The 15,051-nt window shown below is 41.9% G+C and overlaps 1 protein-coding gene across 3 annotated transcripts in view; it reads right to left on the reverse strand.

The window, feature by feature from the left end:
* Window positions 1-3,045: 3,045 nt before the first annotated feature.
* Window positions 3,046-15,051, reverse strand: part of myo7ab (myosin VIIAb) — a 29,465-nt gene continuing 17,459 nt past the window's right edge. For 2 of the 3 annotated variants that reach the window (XM_084028099.1, XM_084028098.1), the window contains 15 exons: window positions 14,461-14,778; window positions 13,674-13,904; window positions 13,411-13,587; window positions 13,241-13,330; window positions 12,671-12,798; window positions 12,296-12,422; window positions 12,014-12,133; window positions 11,758-11,931; window positions 10,903-11,130; window positions 10,309-10,597; window positions 10,104-10,230; window positions 9,035-9,204; window positions 8,771-8,961; window positions 8,045-8,169; window positions 7,589-7,963 (listed from right to left, as the gene is read on the reverse strand). In XM_084028099.1, coding sequence (XP_083884225.1) covers window positions 7,669-7,963; window positions 8,045-8,169; window positions 8,771-8,961; window positions 9,035-9,204; window positions 10,104-10,230; window positions 10,309-10,597; window positions 10,903-11,130; window positions 11,758-11,931; window positions 12,014-12,133; window positions 12,296-12,422; window positions 12,671-12,798; window positions 13,241-13,330; window positions 13,411-13,587; window positions 13,674-13,904; window positions 14,461-14,778 — 2,790 coding nt within the window. In that variant the 3' untranslated portion in view covers window positions 7,589-7,668. Of the gene's footprint in view, window positions 4,318-4,438; window positions 4,559-4,641; window positions 4,726-4,927; window positions 5,045-5,120; window positions 5,307-5,400; window positions 5,508-5,598; window positions 5,687-5,767; window positions 5,882-6,530; window positions 6,637-6,713; window positions 6,870-7,279; window positions 7,423-7,588; window positions 7,964-8,044; window positions 8,170-8,770; window positions 8,962-9,034; window positions 9,205-10,103; window positions 10,231-10,308; window positions 10,598-10,902; window positions 11,131-11,757; window positions 11,932-12,013; window positions 12,134-12,295; window positions 12,423-12,670; window positions 12,799-13,240; window positions 13,331-13,410; window positions 13,588-13,673; window positions 13,905-14,460; window positions 14,779-15,051 lie in introns of those variants that run through there. The other variant, XM_084028100.1, reaches the window with a different exon arrangement.

Consider the following 15,051-nt stretch of genomic DNA (forward strand, 5'->3'; position numbering starts at 1 on the left):
CAGCTGTCACTCAAGTACTACCGAGTACTACCGAGTACTACCAAGTACTACCGAGTACTACTGAGTCTCAAGTACTGAGAACTACTAGGTACAATGTATTGTCAAACAGTTGAGTGCTTCGCACTCAACTGTTTCCCTGTACAGGTCACTGAACTCAGCTGTCACTCAAGTACTAGCGAGTACTACCGAGTACTACCGAGTACTACCGAGTACTACTGAGTCTCAAGTACTGAGAACTACTAGGTACAATGTATTGTCAAACAGTTGAGTGCTTCGCACTCAACTGTTTCCCAGTACATGTCATTGAACTCAGCTGTCACTCAAGTACTACCGAGTACTACCAAGTACTACCGAGTACTACTGAGTCTCAAGTACTGAGAACTACTAGGTACAGGTCACTGAACTCAGCTGTCACTCAAGTACTACCGAGTACTCCATTTTAAAGTTTAAATGGAGTTTCTAGGTGAAAGTATGGCTGAGCTGAAGAGGTTTGACTAAAAAAACTACATATCCCACTACTAATGTAGTTTTAGTACATTCCTGTCCTCCAATCAGAGCACACCTGCTGTCAGTTATGAAGATCAGTGCCACACAGTGCTGTCACCATGGCAACGGCCCTTGCTGCGTGTGTATGACTGCTTTGGAGCGTCTCTCTGCTTCTCTCTATCGCTCAAATCCCCCTCTGCGCATGGGTCCGAACAAAAGCTTGCCACGCTCACACCGAAACTCCTATCGCCACAATTTTCGCACCGTTAGCGCCACGAGACTCGGCTGAAGACACTGATGACTTTTATTTTTTCCTAGTGTCAGAAATGTGGACGCTAGGGCGAGTTAGAAATGCTGTTCATATCAGGTTTCTTTGAAAATCTGCTTCTAAATTAACATTGGAGCGGATGACGAGAAAACCTGACTTGGCTGCGCTTAGAGGTTGCTAGTTCAAATTCTGTAAATCGCACAGACTTTTTGAGCACATTGTGAGCGACAGGACAAGTTTGTCTACAAAATTGGAAAATATCACGTCTGTAGAGTGAAGATTGTGGCCGGGAGGAGTTTGGAAAGAAAAAAACACTGAGAAGCCCCCACACTCTAACTGATGATGTCACGCACTCTAGCCCAGAAGGTTCCGCGCAATACACACCCATTGTAATCTCACGATTTCTCCCAAAACGATCATGGTCATTGAACAGTGATTGATCAAAAACTGTATGAGCTATTGAAACGCGGATTGGCACACCAGCACACAAGACTTGTGTCTACGTTTTAGAGTTTAAATGGAGCTTCTAGGTGAAAGTATGCCTGTGCAGCAGGCGTTTGAAAAGCTACCTTTTCTGCTTTTTTTTTTTCGCTCGTCCCATTCATTTCAATGGGGAAATTTCGGTGGTTTTTCGCGACTTACGTCGCGAAAAATTAATATTCTGGACTTCTTTTTAGTAGCACACCGATCCCGATCAAGGCGCACGTTTTGATGTAACATTCGCGTAGGTGCTCGTTTTTGTTTGGCAGTTTTAGGGAATCAAAAAAAGGTAAGAAGAGGAATAATAATATGAAGAAAAAACACGCAGGATAACAATAGGTGGCTGTGCTTCGCACAGCCACCTACTGTTTGTCTCTGCAAACAGTAGGTGGCTGTGCTTAGCACTGCCTCCCTAAAAACACGTAGGATTTCAATAGGTGGCTGTGCTTCGCACAGCCACCTACTGTTTGTCTCTGCAAACAGTAGGTGGCTGTGCTTAGCACTGCCTCCCTAAAAACACGTCGGATTTCAATAGGTGGCTGTGCTTCGCACAGCCACCTACTGTTTGTCTCTGCAAACAGTAGGTGGCTGTGCTTAGCACTGCCTCCCTAACTAGAAAATTCCCCCGCCGGGAAATTTTGAGAGGGAGGCAGTGGGCCGCTGCCCGGGGGTAAAAGTTTAAAGTTTAAACGGAGTTTCTAGGTGAAAGTATGCCCGAGCAGACGACGTTTGACTAAAAAAACTAAATTTCCCATTAATAAATGTAGTTTTTAGTACCTTCCTGTCCACCAATCAGAGCACACCACTCGTGTCTCCATTTTAAAGTTTAAATAGATTAAATTTAAAGTTTAAGTTTAAGTTTTAAAGTACTGTTTGTACCTACAAACAGTAGGTGGCTGTGCTTAGCACTGCCTCCCTAAAAACGCGCAGGATAACAATAGGTGGCTGTGCTTCGCACAGCCACCTACTGTTTGTCTCTGCAAACAGTAGGTGGCTGTGCTTAGCACTGCCTCCCTAATAAGAAAAAACACGCAGGATTTTAATAGGTGGCTGTGCTTCGCACAGCCACCTACTGTTTGTCTCTGCAAACAGTAGGTGGCTGTGCTTAGCACTGCCTCCCTAAAAACACGACGGATTTCAATAGGTGGCTGTGCTTCGCACAGCCACCTACTGTTTGTCTCTGCAAACAGTAGGTGGCTGTGCTTAGCACTGCCTCCCTAAAAACGCGCAGGATAACAATAGGTGGCTGTGCTTCGCACAGCCACCTACTGTTTGTCTCTGCAAACAGTAGGTGGCTGTGCTTAGCACTGCCTCCCTAAAAACACGTCGGATTTCAATAGGTGGCTGTGCTTCGCACAGCCACCTACTGTTTGTCTCTGCAAACAGTAAGTGGCTGTGCTTAGCACTGCCTCCCTAATAAGTAGTTTAGTATGGTATTGTGCAAAAGGAGGGCTGTCAAACGATTACAAATTTAATCGGATTCATCACAATTATTTGACTTACCTAAATATAACCGAAAAAAAAAAAAAGTTCTCTGTTTATTGTTATAAATGACACAAGGCACCAGAACAATACATTTGAAAACATTCAACTTTGCGTTTTCATACTTTACTGTGACTTTTTTTTCAGCCCTAGTATAAATATAGTATTTAGTTGTCACAATACATAATATCATTAAATGTCATACTGTGCCTACTTCAAACCAAGTCAAGTCTGGCTCCCTCCGGTGGTAGCACAATAAACACATGGTATTTGTGTAACTTGTACAAAATCTGAAGTATAGAGAAATAAACCTCTCAGTGATCTTTGCAAAATATCATTTATTCATGTAGCAGGATATGTGGTCACATGGTCCAAAAACAGTGTTATGATTATGAATTGATACTTGAATAAAAATCAAAGCTAATGGTTCGTACATTTAGAAAAGAATAAAAGGGACACGAGTCACAATCTACAGTTTGTGTACACATTTACATTCTCTAAGAAACGACTGTGGCACACAGGTGTCTGTCTGCACACGCATGACTAAACAATGCAATAAAAAATCATTGTGGTTACATTTAAATACATTGTAATCGGTCGCACATCGTCAAACTGGTAATTTATTAAATTAAAAAGAAAAAAAAACACTAAGTTGAGATATGAAGAGTCACTTGTTAGATGATACTTTTGGTTTTAATTTTAAGATTTAAATGACTATATTTGATGCTGGTTTGGTAAAACTATAAATACTATAACAAACATTTCACAAGACATACACTAATTAACAAGTTCTGTTTTTTGTTTTTCTTGGGGGGGGGGGGTCCTTATTGTTTCAGGTATGTTTTTTATGAAACAAGATCAGATTTTCATTGACATCTCGTGTTATAAATCAATCAAGAATCTAGAAAACCGTTTGGTTGTCTTGACATTTATGCATTTGACAAAACAGAATTGTGTCTAAAAAAAAAAAAACAATCTGCATTAAAAGTCCATAACATCAGACAGCACAGAGAACTGAGAAACCTCACTGATAATATAATATCAAGCACTACCGTTCAAAAGTTTGGAATCACCCGTTTTTTTTTTTTTATTGATGTTTTTTCTCCTTTTCCTTCTGTAACACAGACACCACATTTTTTACATTTGAAAATGTTTTGGCCCCAAAATAATAATACTAATAAAATAAATGTTATTATTATTAATAAATTATTATTATTATTTTGCCCTTGACACTGAAACAGGAACTAGTGAGGACCAACTTTTGAACGCCATGTAAATAACACAGTTTACAATGATAATTATTCTAACAGGAAGTCGTCCAGGTTGCCTAGTAACAGGTGGGAGAAGGTCATTTCAAGGCAATAGGTGAGTTTTTAAGACAGGGCGAAATGTTGGCATTAACAGTGTCAAAGTTGACTGCCTTAAATAACCACTTTGTGGGACAGTTCACACAGTTTTTGTAGGAAATAAGTGCTTTTTTTCTCTGTTTCGTGGGTTCACACTGTCGCTCACTTGCTGTTGCCACGGGAGCCTCGCTGTTTGGTCATCGTCGTCAGCATCTGGCTGATGTAAGAGGTCAGGAGGTCGTCCATCTTGTAGCCCTGCAGGGTTCGAGGTCGAAAGGGTCCGATGTTGACATATATAAATGATGTTTTATTTTGAAAGCTACGCTGCTAGTTATCTGACTGCTGAGTCACATAAGTGTTAAATGTGCTGACTCACCAGTGAGGTCTCACACAGCAGCTTGCTGCCTCTGACCAGGTTTCCGATGGTGATGTGGAAGTACGTGTTGCCGCTGCTCCAGTTGGAGATCTTAGTGAAGGGGTGAGTGGTGAGGATGTCCTGTAGGGAATACAACCAGATAGAAATACTGTATAAATAAATATACATACATATATATAAATACCCATGACAAGTGGACTCACCTTAGACTTGAGATCAATGAGACTGACTCCGTGTTTGTTGATCGCTATCAGGAGGGTTTCTGGGAAATTTGGATCAGTTGTTTGCTGCAGAAAAAAAACAAACCAAAATAGAACAATTAAGAAAAAAAAAAAAAAAATTCACACTACTAAATAAACACATAGATAGATAGATAAGATAGATAGATAGATAGATAGATAGATAGATAGATAGATAGATAGATAGATAGATAGATAGATAGATAGATAGATAGATATTTCTCTTCTAAAAAGTGACGTGTTTGTTTACCTTGACTTCAAAGAAGGCGGAGCCGAACGTGATCCACTTGTAGATGATTTTGAGGAAGGAGAGTTTGGCTTCTTCTCGAGTCTTCCCCGAGTGTTTGTTGAACAGCGACATGATGGACTGAGAGGGAAACACATTCATTCATTCACTCTGTTTTGCATAATGAACTCTGATTGCTCTTGTTTTGGACTCTCACCCTCTTCCAGTCGTCGGGCGACAGATACCGGATCTGGTCTTGGGGCACGAGGTCCTTCAGGACCTTGGAAATACTGTGGAAGTGGGACTTGTCCTCCTCGAACTTCACCCTGTAGATGAGCGCCGCCAGCTGGTGCACCTCCTCCCTGGAACACTTGTGGTAGCCTCGCAGATACTTGGGCAGCTCCTGCAGAGAGGAGACGGTCGCTGCGTGTGCACGTCTGACGTGCACGTATGTGTGTGCACGTATGTGTGTGCACGTCTGGATGGGAGGGACTCACCTGGTAGTAGTGGAAGATGGAGTCGGCCATGGAGTCTTTTCCTGGCACCGTATTGGTCCACAGCTTCTTCATGAAGAACACCTGGTAGGTCAGCGAAGGCACTACACCTGCACACACAGGTGAGATAAGAACAGGAAGATTCAAAAAGTCTATTTGAAGATTCAAAATAAAAGTGTGAGCTTAAAATAATTTTTTTACCGTCTTTCACTTGTCTGGCTTTCTTGATCCAGTCGGTCAGGTGCCTCACAAAGTCGAAGAAGAAGTCGCCGTCGGGAACGCTGATGACCTTCAGCACCACAAACATTTAGAGATGTATGGACATGTTCATCTCCATCGTTTATATATATAATATATAATAATTCTTTACCTTGTCGGTGATCTTTACAAACAGACTGAAGCCTTCGGAGGATTTGAGCAGAAGGCGTCCGGAGATGTTGTGGCAGAAGTCTTTGGCTTTGGTGCTCGACTCCACTTCAAACACCTGCCGACACAAACAGGCATTTTTCTTACTTTTAACATATTTTTAGCATTATTTTCCATTAATTATGGCATTTTATCCCTGTTTTTATGTCTACCTCTCCTCATAATAATAACAACAATTAAATAATAACAATTATATAATAATAATTACATAATAACAGCAACAACAATAATAACAATAATCAAATAATAACAATTATAAAATAATTTAATAACAATACAGTAACAGCAACAATAATAATGACAATAATTAAAAAGGTGTTAATAATTTAGAATAATAATTAAATATGAATAATAATTAAATATCACTATATTAATAATAATAATTATAATAGATACATTTTTTTTCTGACCTTATAGGACCATAAAAAATATTCAAAACCTTTAGGATGATGTAAAAACATGTTTTGTATTATTTGTTTGCTTACAAGTATGAATGATAATATTACCCTCTATAAGCTAATGGTTGAACCCTAACAAGTCTACTCTACTCTCACAACGGCTTAGTATGTTGAACTGAGCAGTTCATTTTTAATTAGTATGTTAGTTTTAATGAGGGCCAATATGAGCCCCATATCCAGCATTATTCTATAGTAACTGCAGTGATGATATTTTATGTAACATATATTTGGGATTAAAGTCGCCCTGACCTCGTCGGAGTCGTCAGGGAAGTAAACTTTGTGGAAGATCTGGGTGGTTTTGTGCTGGATGGCCTCCACCTCCACCAGGTGAGGAGGGTACTTCCTGGATCCGTTCCTGCTTAAAGAACACACAGCGGATGTAAATGTGACGTAAACTCGGTCGGGAGAGAAGAAGGAGCGAGCGTGACCGACCGTAAGGCTTTCTGGAGCCGCTGCATGCAGTCCGGAGCCAGCTGGTGGTGTTTCCGGGCCTGGAGGAACTTCTGGACGTGAGGCAGCAGGACGTTACTGGGAGGAAACAAACCAGTACAGAGCCACAGCAGCTCCCAGCCTTTCTCCTCACTGTACCTACACACACACACACACACACACACACACAACCACACACACACACACACAGTTATTATGGCATACCATATCTAATATAAACAGAGTGCTTATGGATATATGTTTGTAAGTGTACATGTATGTATGTTGATAGATAGGTAGGTAGATATCATTATTATTATTTTTATTATCATTATTTTTTTATTACATTTTTGTAATTTATTTTCTTTTTTTTAAATAAAATAAAATAATATATATATACAGTATGTTGTGCTGTATAATTCGATATAATTTCGGCTTAAATAAAAATTTGAATAAAAAAAAAAGAGTTTTAAAAACATACAGTCCAGTCCTCCAGTGAGTTAAATAAGACTTTATGGCAGAACATATTCCAAATGTATGGACATTTTTGTTCTGTTTATTGACTTTACTTGACGTGATTGTCGGTCAGCTGTCTGAGAATCTGACAGAAGATCTCGTCTTTGAGCGGCTCGGCCTTCAGAGCGCCTTCGAAGATCTGATCGGTGAGCTCGTTGACGGATCGCACGCGTTTGGACGGGTAGTCGCCCATATACTTCATCATGGGTTCAACGAGGTCAAGGACATCAACCGCTACGTGTCTTTACTTTTAATTCACTACAACAAAACACACATTTCAGAGAAAATCATGACAAAAGAGCTACAAATGAAGGTTTTCTTAACTCGAATGTGTGTTCCAAACATGATAACCTAAATAATCAGAGAAAGAATAAACCTTTTTTTTAGAATGAATGGTTCACGTTTCCATGGTAACAATTCCTCATATTGATGGAAAACATTTTCAGACAACAAAATAACTAAATAAGTATAAAATTGTTCTGATGAACAATAAATTAGATGAATATGTTAAAAAAAACAAAATGAAAATAAAGACACACACACACACACACACACACACACACACACACTGAAGGATATCTATGAAGGCGAGGCAGGCCTCCTGGGAGAGCTCCTCGTGGGCCAGGACTTTCTTCAGCAGAGGCTGTTTCAGCGGCTCCCTGGTGCAGCTCCACAGACGGTCCTTCCCTCGACTCTTGGAGATCATCACCCTGCTCAGGGTGCTCTTAGGGGGAGGCCTGGAAAACATCGCGGGAAGGGTTAGATCGGATGAAAAAACACACTTTATACTCTATGTAACAGGGTTGGTAAAAACACACCTGAAGTAGTCGTAGGAGAACTCTTCCAGAGTGTAGACCTTCACCTTCTCCTCCAGGCCGGAGGTGCTCACCTGGGACAGGCCGATGGACTCTCGTCTCTGATCGGGAGTCATGGTTACGAGAGCCTGAGACGGAGACGGAGTGAAACATGTCCTCTTAAGTACGCTTTCTTTTGCATCTCATATTAAAGCGTTAAGTATGTGGGAATGGTTAGCTCGGCATAAAGACACGAGGACCTCCCTATGTGTTTATGCTAAGCTACGCTAACCACGACTCTTTTCTTAACACGACATGAGTTTAATTTTGAGTTTGTCATCTCAGATTCGGACAGAAAAAAGAAAGCGTAATTCCCGAGTTGAGCTCATTTCAGCAGATGGGAGGGACGAAAAACTTTCATCATTTTATTTCGTCTCCTGAAATCTGATTGAAATGGATTAAATATTATATTTAAATAATTGACTGAAAGATTAAAGTGATGCATAGTTTCGGATACCTTTGGGCCAGATGTTCTGCTTGTAAAAGCTTGGTATTCGGATTTAAATTGGAACGATTTAAATTCAAAACGACATCACAACATTGTGCAGACAATTTTAAAAATCACATAAAATGCCATTTTTAAACCCTGTTTCACGATCAAACCACCGATATCTCCGATGATCCCGATAATGGAGAAATTCACCACGATCAACCTATTGTGAGTGTTTCTTTATCGTTGTCGGAGCTCACCACGATGTCGTACTGCGGCCTGGTGATGGTGGGAAGCACGTAGACGCAGTCGGCGGGGAAGTCCCCCCTCTGTTTGGTCCGGTCGTTGATGCCGTGCGCCCAGCCCGAGTTCATCACGTGCTCCCCGTCGTGTTCGTCCAGGATGATCAGATCCCCCTTGGAGAAACTCAGGAACGTGGAGTCGGCCCCCGCTGCCAGATAAAGGCGATCGCATTTAAAGGCCTGTTTAAAATACCAACACCCAGCAGCACCTGTGAGCCGTACCTGGGTTGGGACAGTCCAGCAGACCCACCACGTACTTGGACCTCTTCCTCAGACCCTCCAGGAAGGCGACCACCAGATCGCGGATGTCCTCCGCGTTGTTGGAGGTGAACGTGTACTCGTCTCCTTTGATGGTGGCCAGCGTGAAGCTCTGACCCTGGAGTTTCCCCCCTCTGAAAGATGACATCATACTTTAAATAAAGGGCGAAGCATTTCAGAGGAGCTGCCTGCAGAAATGGAATATAATATTCATAACTAAGTTCTTATTAGTGTGTAATCAGCTGAAAGTAAGACGAATTGTTATTTTCATTGGCTTATAATGAACCCCTTATATCTACAGGGAGTACGCCATGTTTTCTTTTGATGAAGAAGAAAAATAAAGTTTGATTAACATTTTTTGTTGATTTCAGCTCAGCTACTGAAAAATAATCATTAGTTGAAGTTTTACTTTTGCGCTGTTGGACAATATAAATTATAATTCATCCAGAGGGACACAAATGTTAATAACAGCGCTAATATATCTAATAGTTGTTGAGAAATCTCAATAAAAAACACCAATGTGAACCTCATGGAGAAAAGAGGATCATTCAGTGAGTACACTACATCCTCTGAGCACCGAGAGTGTCTTTTTAAAAGTCATGGCGATCCACTGGATAATTTACATATTGCAGTTCAATCCCTAAATTCATGTTGTGTAACTTGAAAAAAATTAAATCAATTATTTTAAAGTCAAATTTACCCATTAAAAGACAAATTAATCATTAATGACCAACAAAAGCCAGTCAAGGCAATAAAACAACACGAACAGCAGCGGTTGTACTATATATATATATATATATATGAATTATTATAATTATTTTAAATTAATTTGGGAACAGTCAGTAGAAACTGAAACGATGGTATGCAACATCATGTTGGTGGAGCATCACTTCAGGGTGACACCATGAACATATGGGTGCTTTTATTTTGAAAGGATCGTATCTTCTTCTAATACCATGAGTGAAAACAGGCATCTAATTGAGCTTTAAATTGGCCTGCAGAATGATGTCATGGGTAATTGCGGTCTTCATACCTGCTGCTGGACACGGCGGTGATCTCTGGGAACGAGAGCTCCAGAAGGACCTGCTCCTGTTCGTCCACAAAGTAGACCCCGGTCCAGTTCACCGCCACGATCACGTCGTTCTTGGGCAGACTGGGTCCTGAGTGGACAGACGGAGCCATGAAACCCCCAAACAAACACCCGGGGACGACAGCGATGATACCGTATATTTACCGACCTGAGAACTTGAAGGCCTCGTAGAAGCGTGAGAAGAGTAAAGGCCACTTTAAACGAGCGAAATCCACCACGTCCTCCTTCACCCTCTGCGTGCTCAGCCTCCTTTTAGTGTGTAATCCCTTTTTGTGGGCGACGATGATGAGCTGGCTCCACTTGTCTGCGGTCTTGGCGGAGGTGATCTCTCTGTCGGGGATGTAGGACGGGACCAGGGTGAGCAGGCGGTCCTGCAGGATCTCGGAGCCGTAGTCCACGTAGTACTGCTGGGAGGCCAGCTCCGCCAGGTCCTCCTCCTTTTAGGGAGAAAAACAAAAAACACTATATATCAATATGATTAATCAATAAGTTCATAATAATAATAATATATAAATATAATCAATTTATGAATACATAATGATAATATACAAGTAATAATAATATATCATTATAATCATTATAACAATAATGTTGTCCTGTCTATAAATAAATAAATTAAATAAATTAAATAAATTAAATAAATTAAATAAATTAATATATATAAATATATATATAAATATGAATAAATATGAATTAAACTAATGAACAATTTTTCCAGTAATCATGTCAAACAGCAGCTCACCCTCTCGCAGCGGTACTCCCCGAACTTCACCCCCCTGACGATCTGCTGGTAGACCAGGTTGGTGGCGACGTGGTCCTCGGCCGGGTTGTGCCAGGGGTTGAAGATCTCCTTCCTGAAGAACAGCCTCCAGGGGGCGTTCCTCTCCTGGGCGCCCTGCTCCTTGGCGTACTGCTCGCACTGGGAGACGGCGTCCATGACGTGGTCGCTGCCGCTGCCCAGCGACGACACCTGGTCCGAGGCAGAAGGCCAAAGGTCAAGTTAGCATCGTATTACTGTGCAGCTGTGAATGATCGCGAGAGTACGACGGGCGAGGGAATAAAAATAAAATTACGGAACTGAAAGAGGGGGCAATATTCCAAGAAAAAAAGTCGCAAATTTGCGAGTTCATTACGATATATTTATGCTAGCTAACTTCCCATGTATATAAATTTATGTTTCTAATGAATCCAACGTGTGAAAACGCCTCGTTAAGGTCCTTAGGGTGATGATGCTGATGGTATTATTTATATGAGGCCAGATGCTAGCGATAGCATTCATGTGTTGTCATAGCAACAGCAAACATCCGGCCTTAATGGGGGAAACCGCTAGCAACAGCCATCACTGTAGGGACCTTAACAAGGCGTTAAGGTAGTCATGGTACGAATAACATTTATATTGTTACTCATTGTTTTAAATAAACATATTCTGTATTGAAACAATGCATTATTTATATTACAGTTAAATCATATTTGATACTATATATGGTGCTTTATTGTTGAACATTTTTTTTAAATTGCAAAATTAGAGTTTTGTTGTTGTTGATTCTGTTTAATAAACATCTCACTAGCTCTGTTTTGATGCTCCCTCCGGTTTCACCTTGTCAAACAGGGCGATGTACAGCGAGAAGCCGAAGCGGTCCCTCAGGTTGATCTTCTCCGACAGAGCGTTGCAGAGCTCGCTGGCCGTGGTGGCGGAGTCCGCCAGCAGAGTCTTGGTGGTCCCGTCCATGAACGTGACCGGCAGCATGATGGGCTTCTTAGATTTGGTGGCCTGAGGGGAAGAAAGGTGGCGTTATTGAATAACAAAAGGCTTAATATCATACCATCTCACACTACATTAATAATAATAATACCTGTAACTCCAACCAAGATGGCGGCTGGGTCCTGGTGCGGTTGACAAACGTCCTCCTCAACCTTTCCTCACAATATGGAGCGTAACCGGGGGGACCGTTGTTTAAGAATGTCCGTAAATACTGACAGCAGAGGGGAAAGAAAAAAACACAACAAAAAGACGAGAGACAAAACTGAGGTTTTTTTTTTCTGAAGCCGATAAAAGTAAGAAGGTAAAATCGCAAAATGTGATGAAGTACGCCAAGTTTATTTTCTATTTGGCAGCAAAAGCTGACGTTTCTTACCTTGACGAACTTCTCGGAGGGGGCGAAGCAGCCCACGCACAGCGACAGCAGGATCCACCCGCGGGCGTGGCTGCTCTTGGACGAGTTCTGAGTGAGCTGTTTGCAGATCTGACAGTAGATCTCGTCCCTGAGTCAGAAAACAGAGAGCTGAGCTAAACCAGATCCAACAGGACAACCAGTTGGTTTAAAGGAATTCGTTTCATCATTGTACGATGGTCAAAAGTTATAGAAAATAATTATAATCAAAGAATTAAGCAGAAACATTAAGAATAATTACATAAATATATATATATAGTATTACATTGAGACTGATCCAGGACCAGTTAAAAGTTCCCCATAGTGACATTAATATCATTGAAAACATCGATATCTCACCTGAGGGCGGGCCGCAGGATGCCGTTGCCGATGATGAAGTGGAGTTTCTCGAGGTTGGAGGTGGGTCGGTCCTCCAGCATGCTGTTGCCCTGGAGACCGTAGTCCCCCTCCGTCAACCGCCTGGTCACCTGCCCCCGACAATGAATAGAAACAATACTTCAGTCTTCTTTTGGCTTTAGGATGGATGGTTTTAATCTGGTTGACTACTGGAAGGACTTCCCCAGGAGACACAGAAACGTGTGAACATCTCAATCATACAATATGAAAGTACAGAGTTAGGATGAGAGGTCGTAGGATCGAGACTGGAGGGCTCCGTGTAATGCTTATTTACAGTTTCCCAAAATTGCTGTGATTCATGGTGAACATTTTAAATATTGGTGTGTATAATTACAGACAGATTATAATGCATTATAAGTAGTTTTCAATGCATTATAGAAATGTGCATCTTAGAATGGAACACATGAGAACAAAAAAAAGCAAAAAATATTCACTGTTTTCAACCTAAATCTAACAGTAGTGCCCTCAAAGTTAAAAACGTCAAGCAATGTGTGTGGCTGGTTTGGATCTCACCTCCTCGGTGATCTTGGTTTTTCTCTTCAGGGTCAGAGACACCAGTTTATGCCTCACACTGTTCCTCTTCTGGGTGTCTATGGAGCTGTTCTGTGGACACAAACACGGGACACGTTGGACCATCGCGGCGATGACAAAACCTTATTATTGACGGCTCAGTGTCGTCTCACCTCTCCTTCCACCTGCAGCTCCTGCAGCTCCCTCTTGTACGTCCTCTTGCCGAGCGTCTCGTAGATCTTCGTCATGACGGGGATTTTCTCGCTGCCGTCGTTAAACACCAACTGGCACTTGGGCTCCGGCAGGTCTCCCATGAACCTCAAGACGGTGATCCAGACCGCCAACGCAGCCTGGAGAACAGGAAACAGCAGAGAGGAGATGAACCTGTGGTGTTTCCCCACGTTTGGTGATTTCAGAAGAGGCTTTATGTTCTCACCAGCTGGTCCCCTTCGTCCTCGTGGAACAGCAGCGGTTGTTTGAGCGGCCGTCTGATGTACGTGTGAGTGGAAACGCCCTGGAAGTACGTGGCGGCGAACTTGGAGAACTTGTAGTCGGACAAATCCTCGTCTTCTTCGTCCGGTAACGGCCGAGCTTCGTTCAGCACTTCTTCTCCTTCTTCTTCTTCCTCAGCTTCAGCTTCCTTGGTGTGAGGAGTTTTCTCCAAGTCCTGAGTGGAAGGAAGACACAACGTGTGGACATGTTTCAAGGAACTATTCTGTCAAATGTACATATCGCTGACCTCGGAATATATGATGATACCAATAATATTCAAATAGAAATAAATAGTAAAAAGACAAAGTTAGCTACTGGATGATAATTTAAAAGTTGCACATCTGGCAATGAAAGTCCCAGAAGAGGTTCACTTGCATTATTTCCAACTATACAAAAAAAAAAAAAAAAAAAAAAATTATAAAATGATTATGCGATTCATTGATCATTATAGTATCGGTTTAAAATGTCCTTAAAATGACAATAAAACTATAAATCGCAATAATTTCTGGGACAATATTCCCTCCAACAAAAGGAGTCATCTACTACTTTTTAAATATATTAGTAGGTATTCTTTTCTATTATATTTTCTATTTGAGGGAAACTGCTAAATAAGAATTTCATTGCTCAGTGTGAACTAAGTTTCGAACCTTGAATCTTATCTTAACAGGCAACAAGTTACTAAAAGTAAATTAAAGTATGGTGATTTTTACTACACAACTAAAAGCTCGTACTTCGAAGCCAGCGGGCGCCTGTCCGTCCTGGTTGGGCAGTGGCCCGGTGCTGCCCAGGAAGCCAAACATGCGGTCCACCATGTCTGAGTGGTCGACGGGCTTCTCCTTCTCCCTCTCCATCTGCTCCAGGAGCTCCTTCTTCCTCCTCGCCTCCTCTTTTTCCTCCCGGTCCCGCTCCTCCTGCTGCTTGGCCATTTGCTCCAGCCTCTCCTGGTGCTTCCTCTCCGCCTCCGCCTTCGCCCGCCGAGCCGTCATCTGGTAGCGCAGCTGCTCCTCCTCGGCCCGCCGCTGGTGCTCCGCCTCCCGGCGATGCTGCAGCTGTGAGCCGGCGGGGAGACAGAGGAGAAAACAGGGTTCACAGAGGCAGGTCGGGTGTGACACCCATCATTTCTGAAGGGAAACCCGACGGATGACTAGAACGAATATAAACTATTCTTAAAACTTTTAAATCTCTATTCAGGTTATTTTAAAGCGTCCGTCCACTTAACCTCTTCCTTGCCGGGTCACTGGAACTGTCACTGAGTTGCTCAGGAATATTATATGATACTTTCTCCCAAAGCTATTTATATCTTATAAAGCTGATAACAAACT

The sequence above is a fragment of the Eutrigla gurnardus genome, assembly GCF_963514095.1.
Source record: "Eutrigla gurnardus genome assembly, chromosome: 15".
Lineage (NCBI taxonomy): Eukaryota > Metazoa > Chordata > Actinopteri > Perciformes > Triglidae > Eutrigla > Eutrigla gurnardus.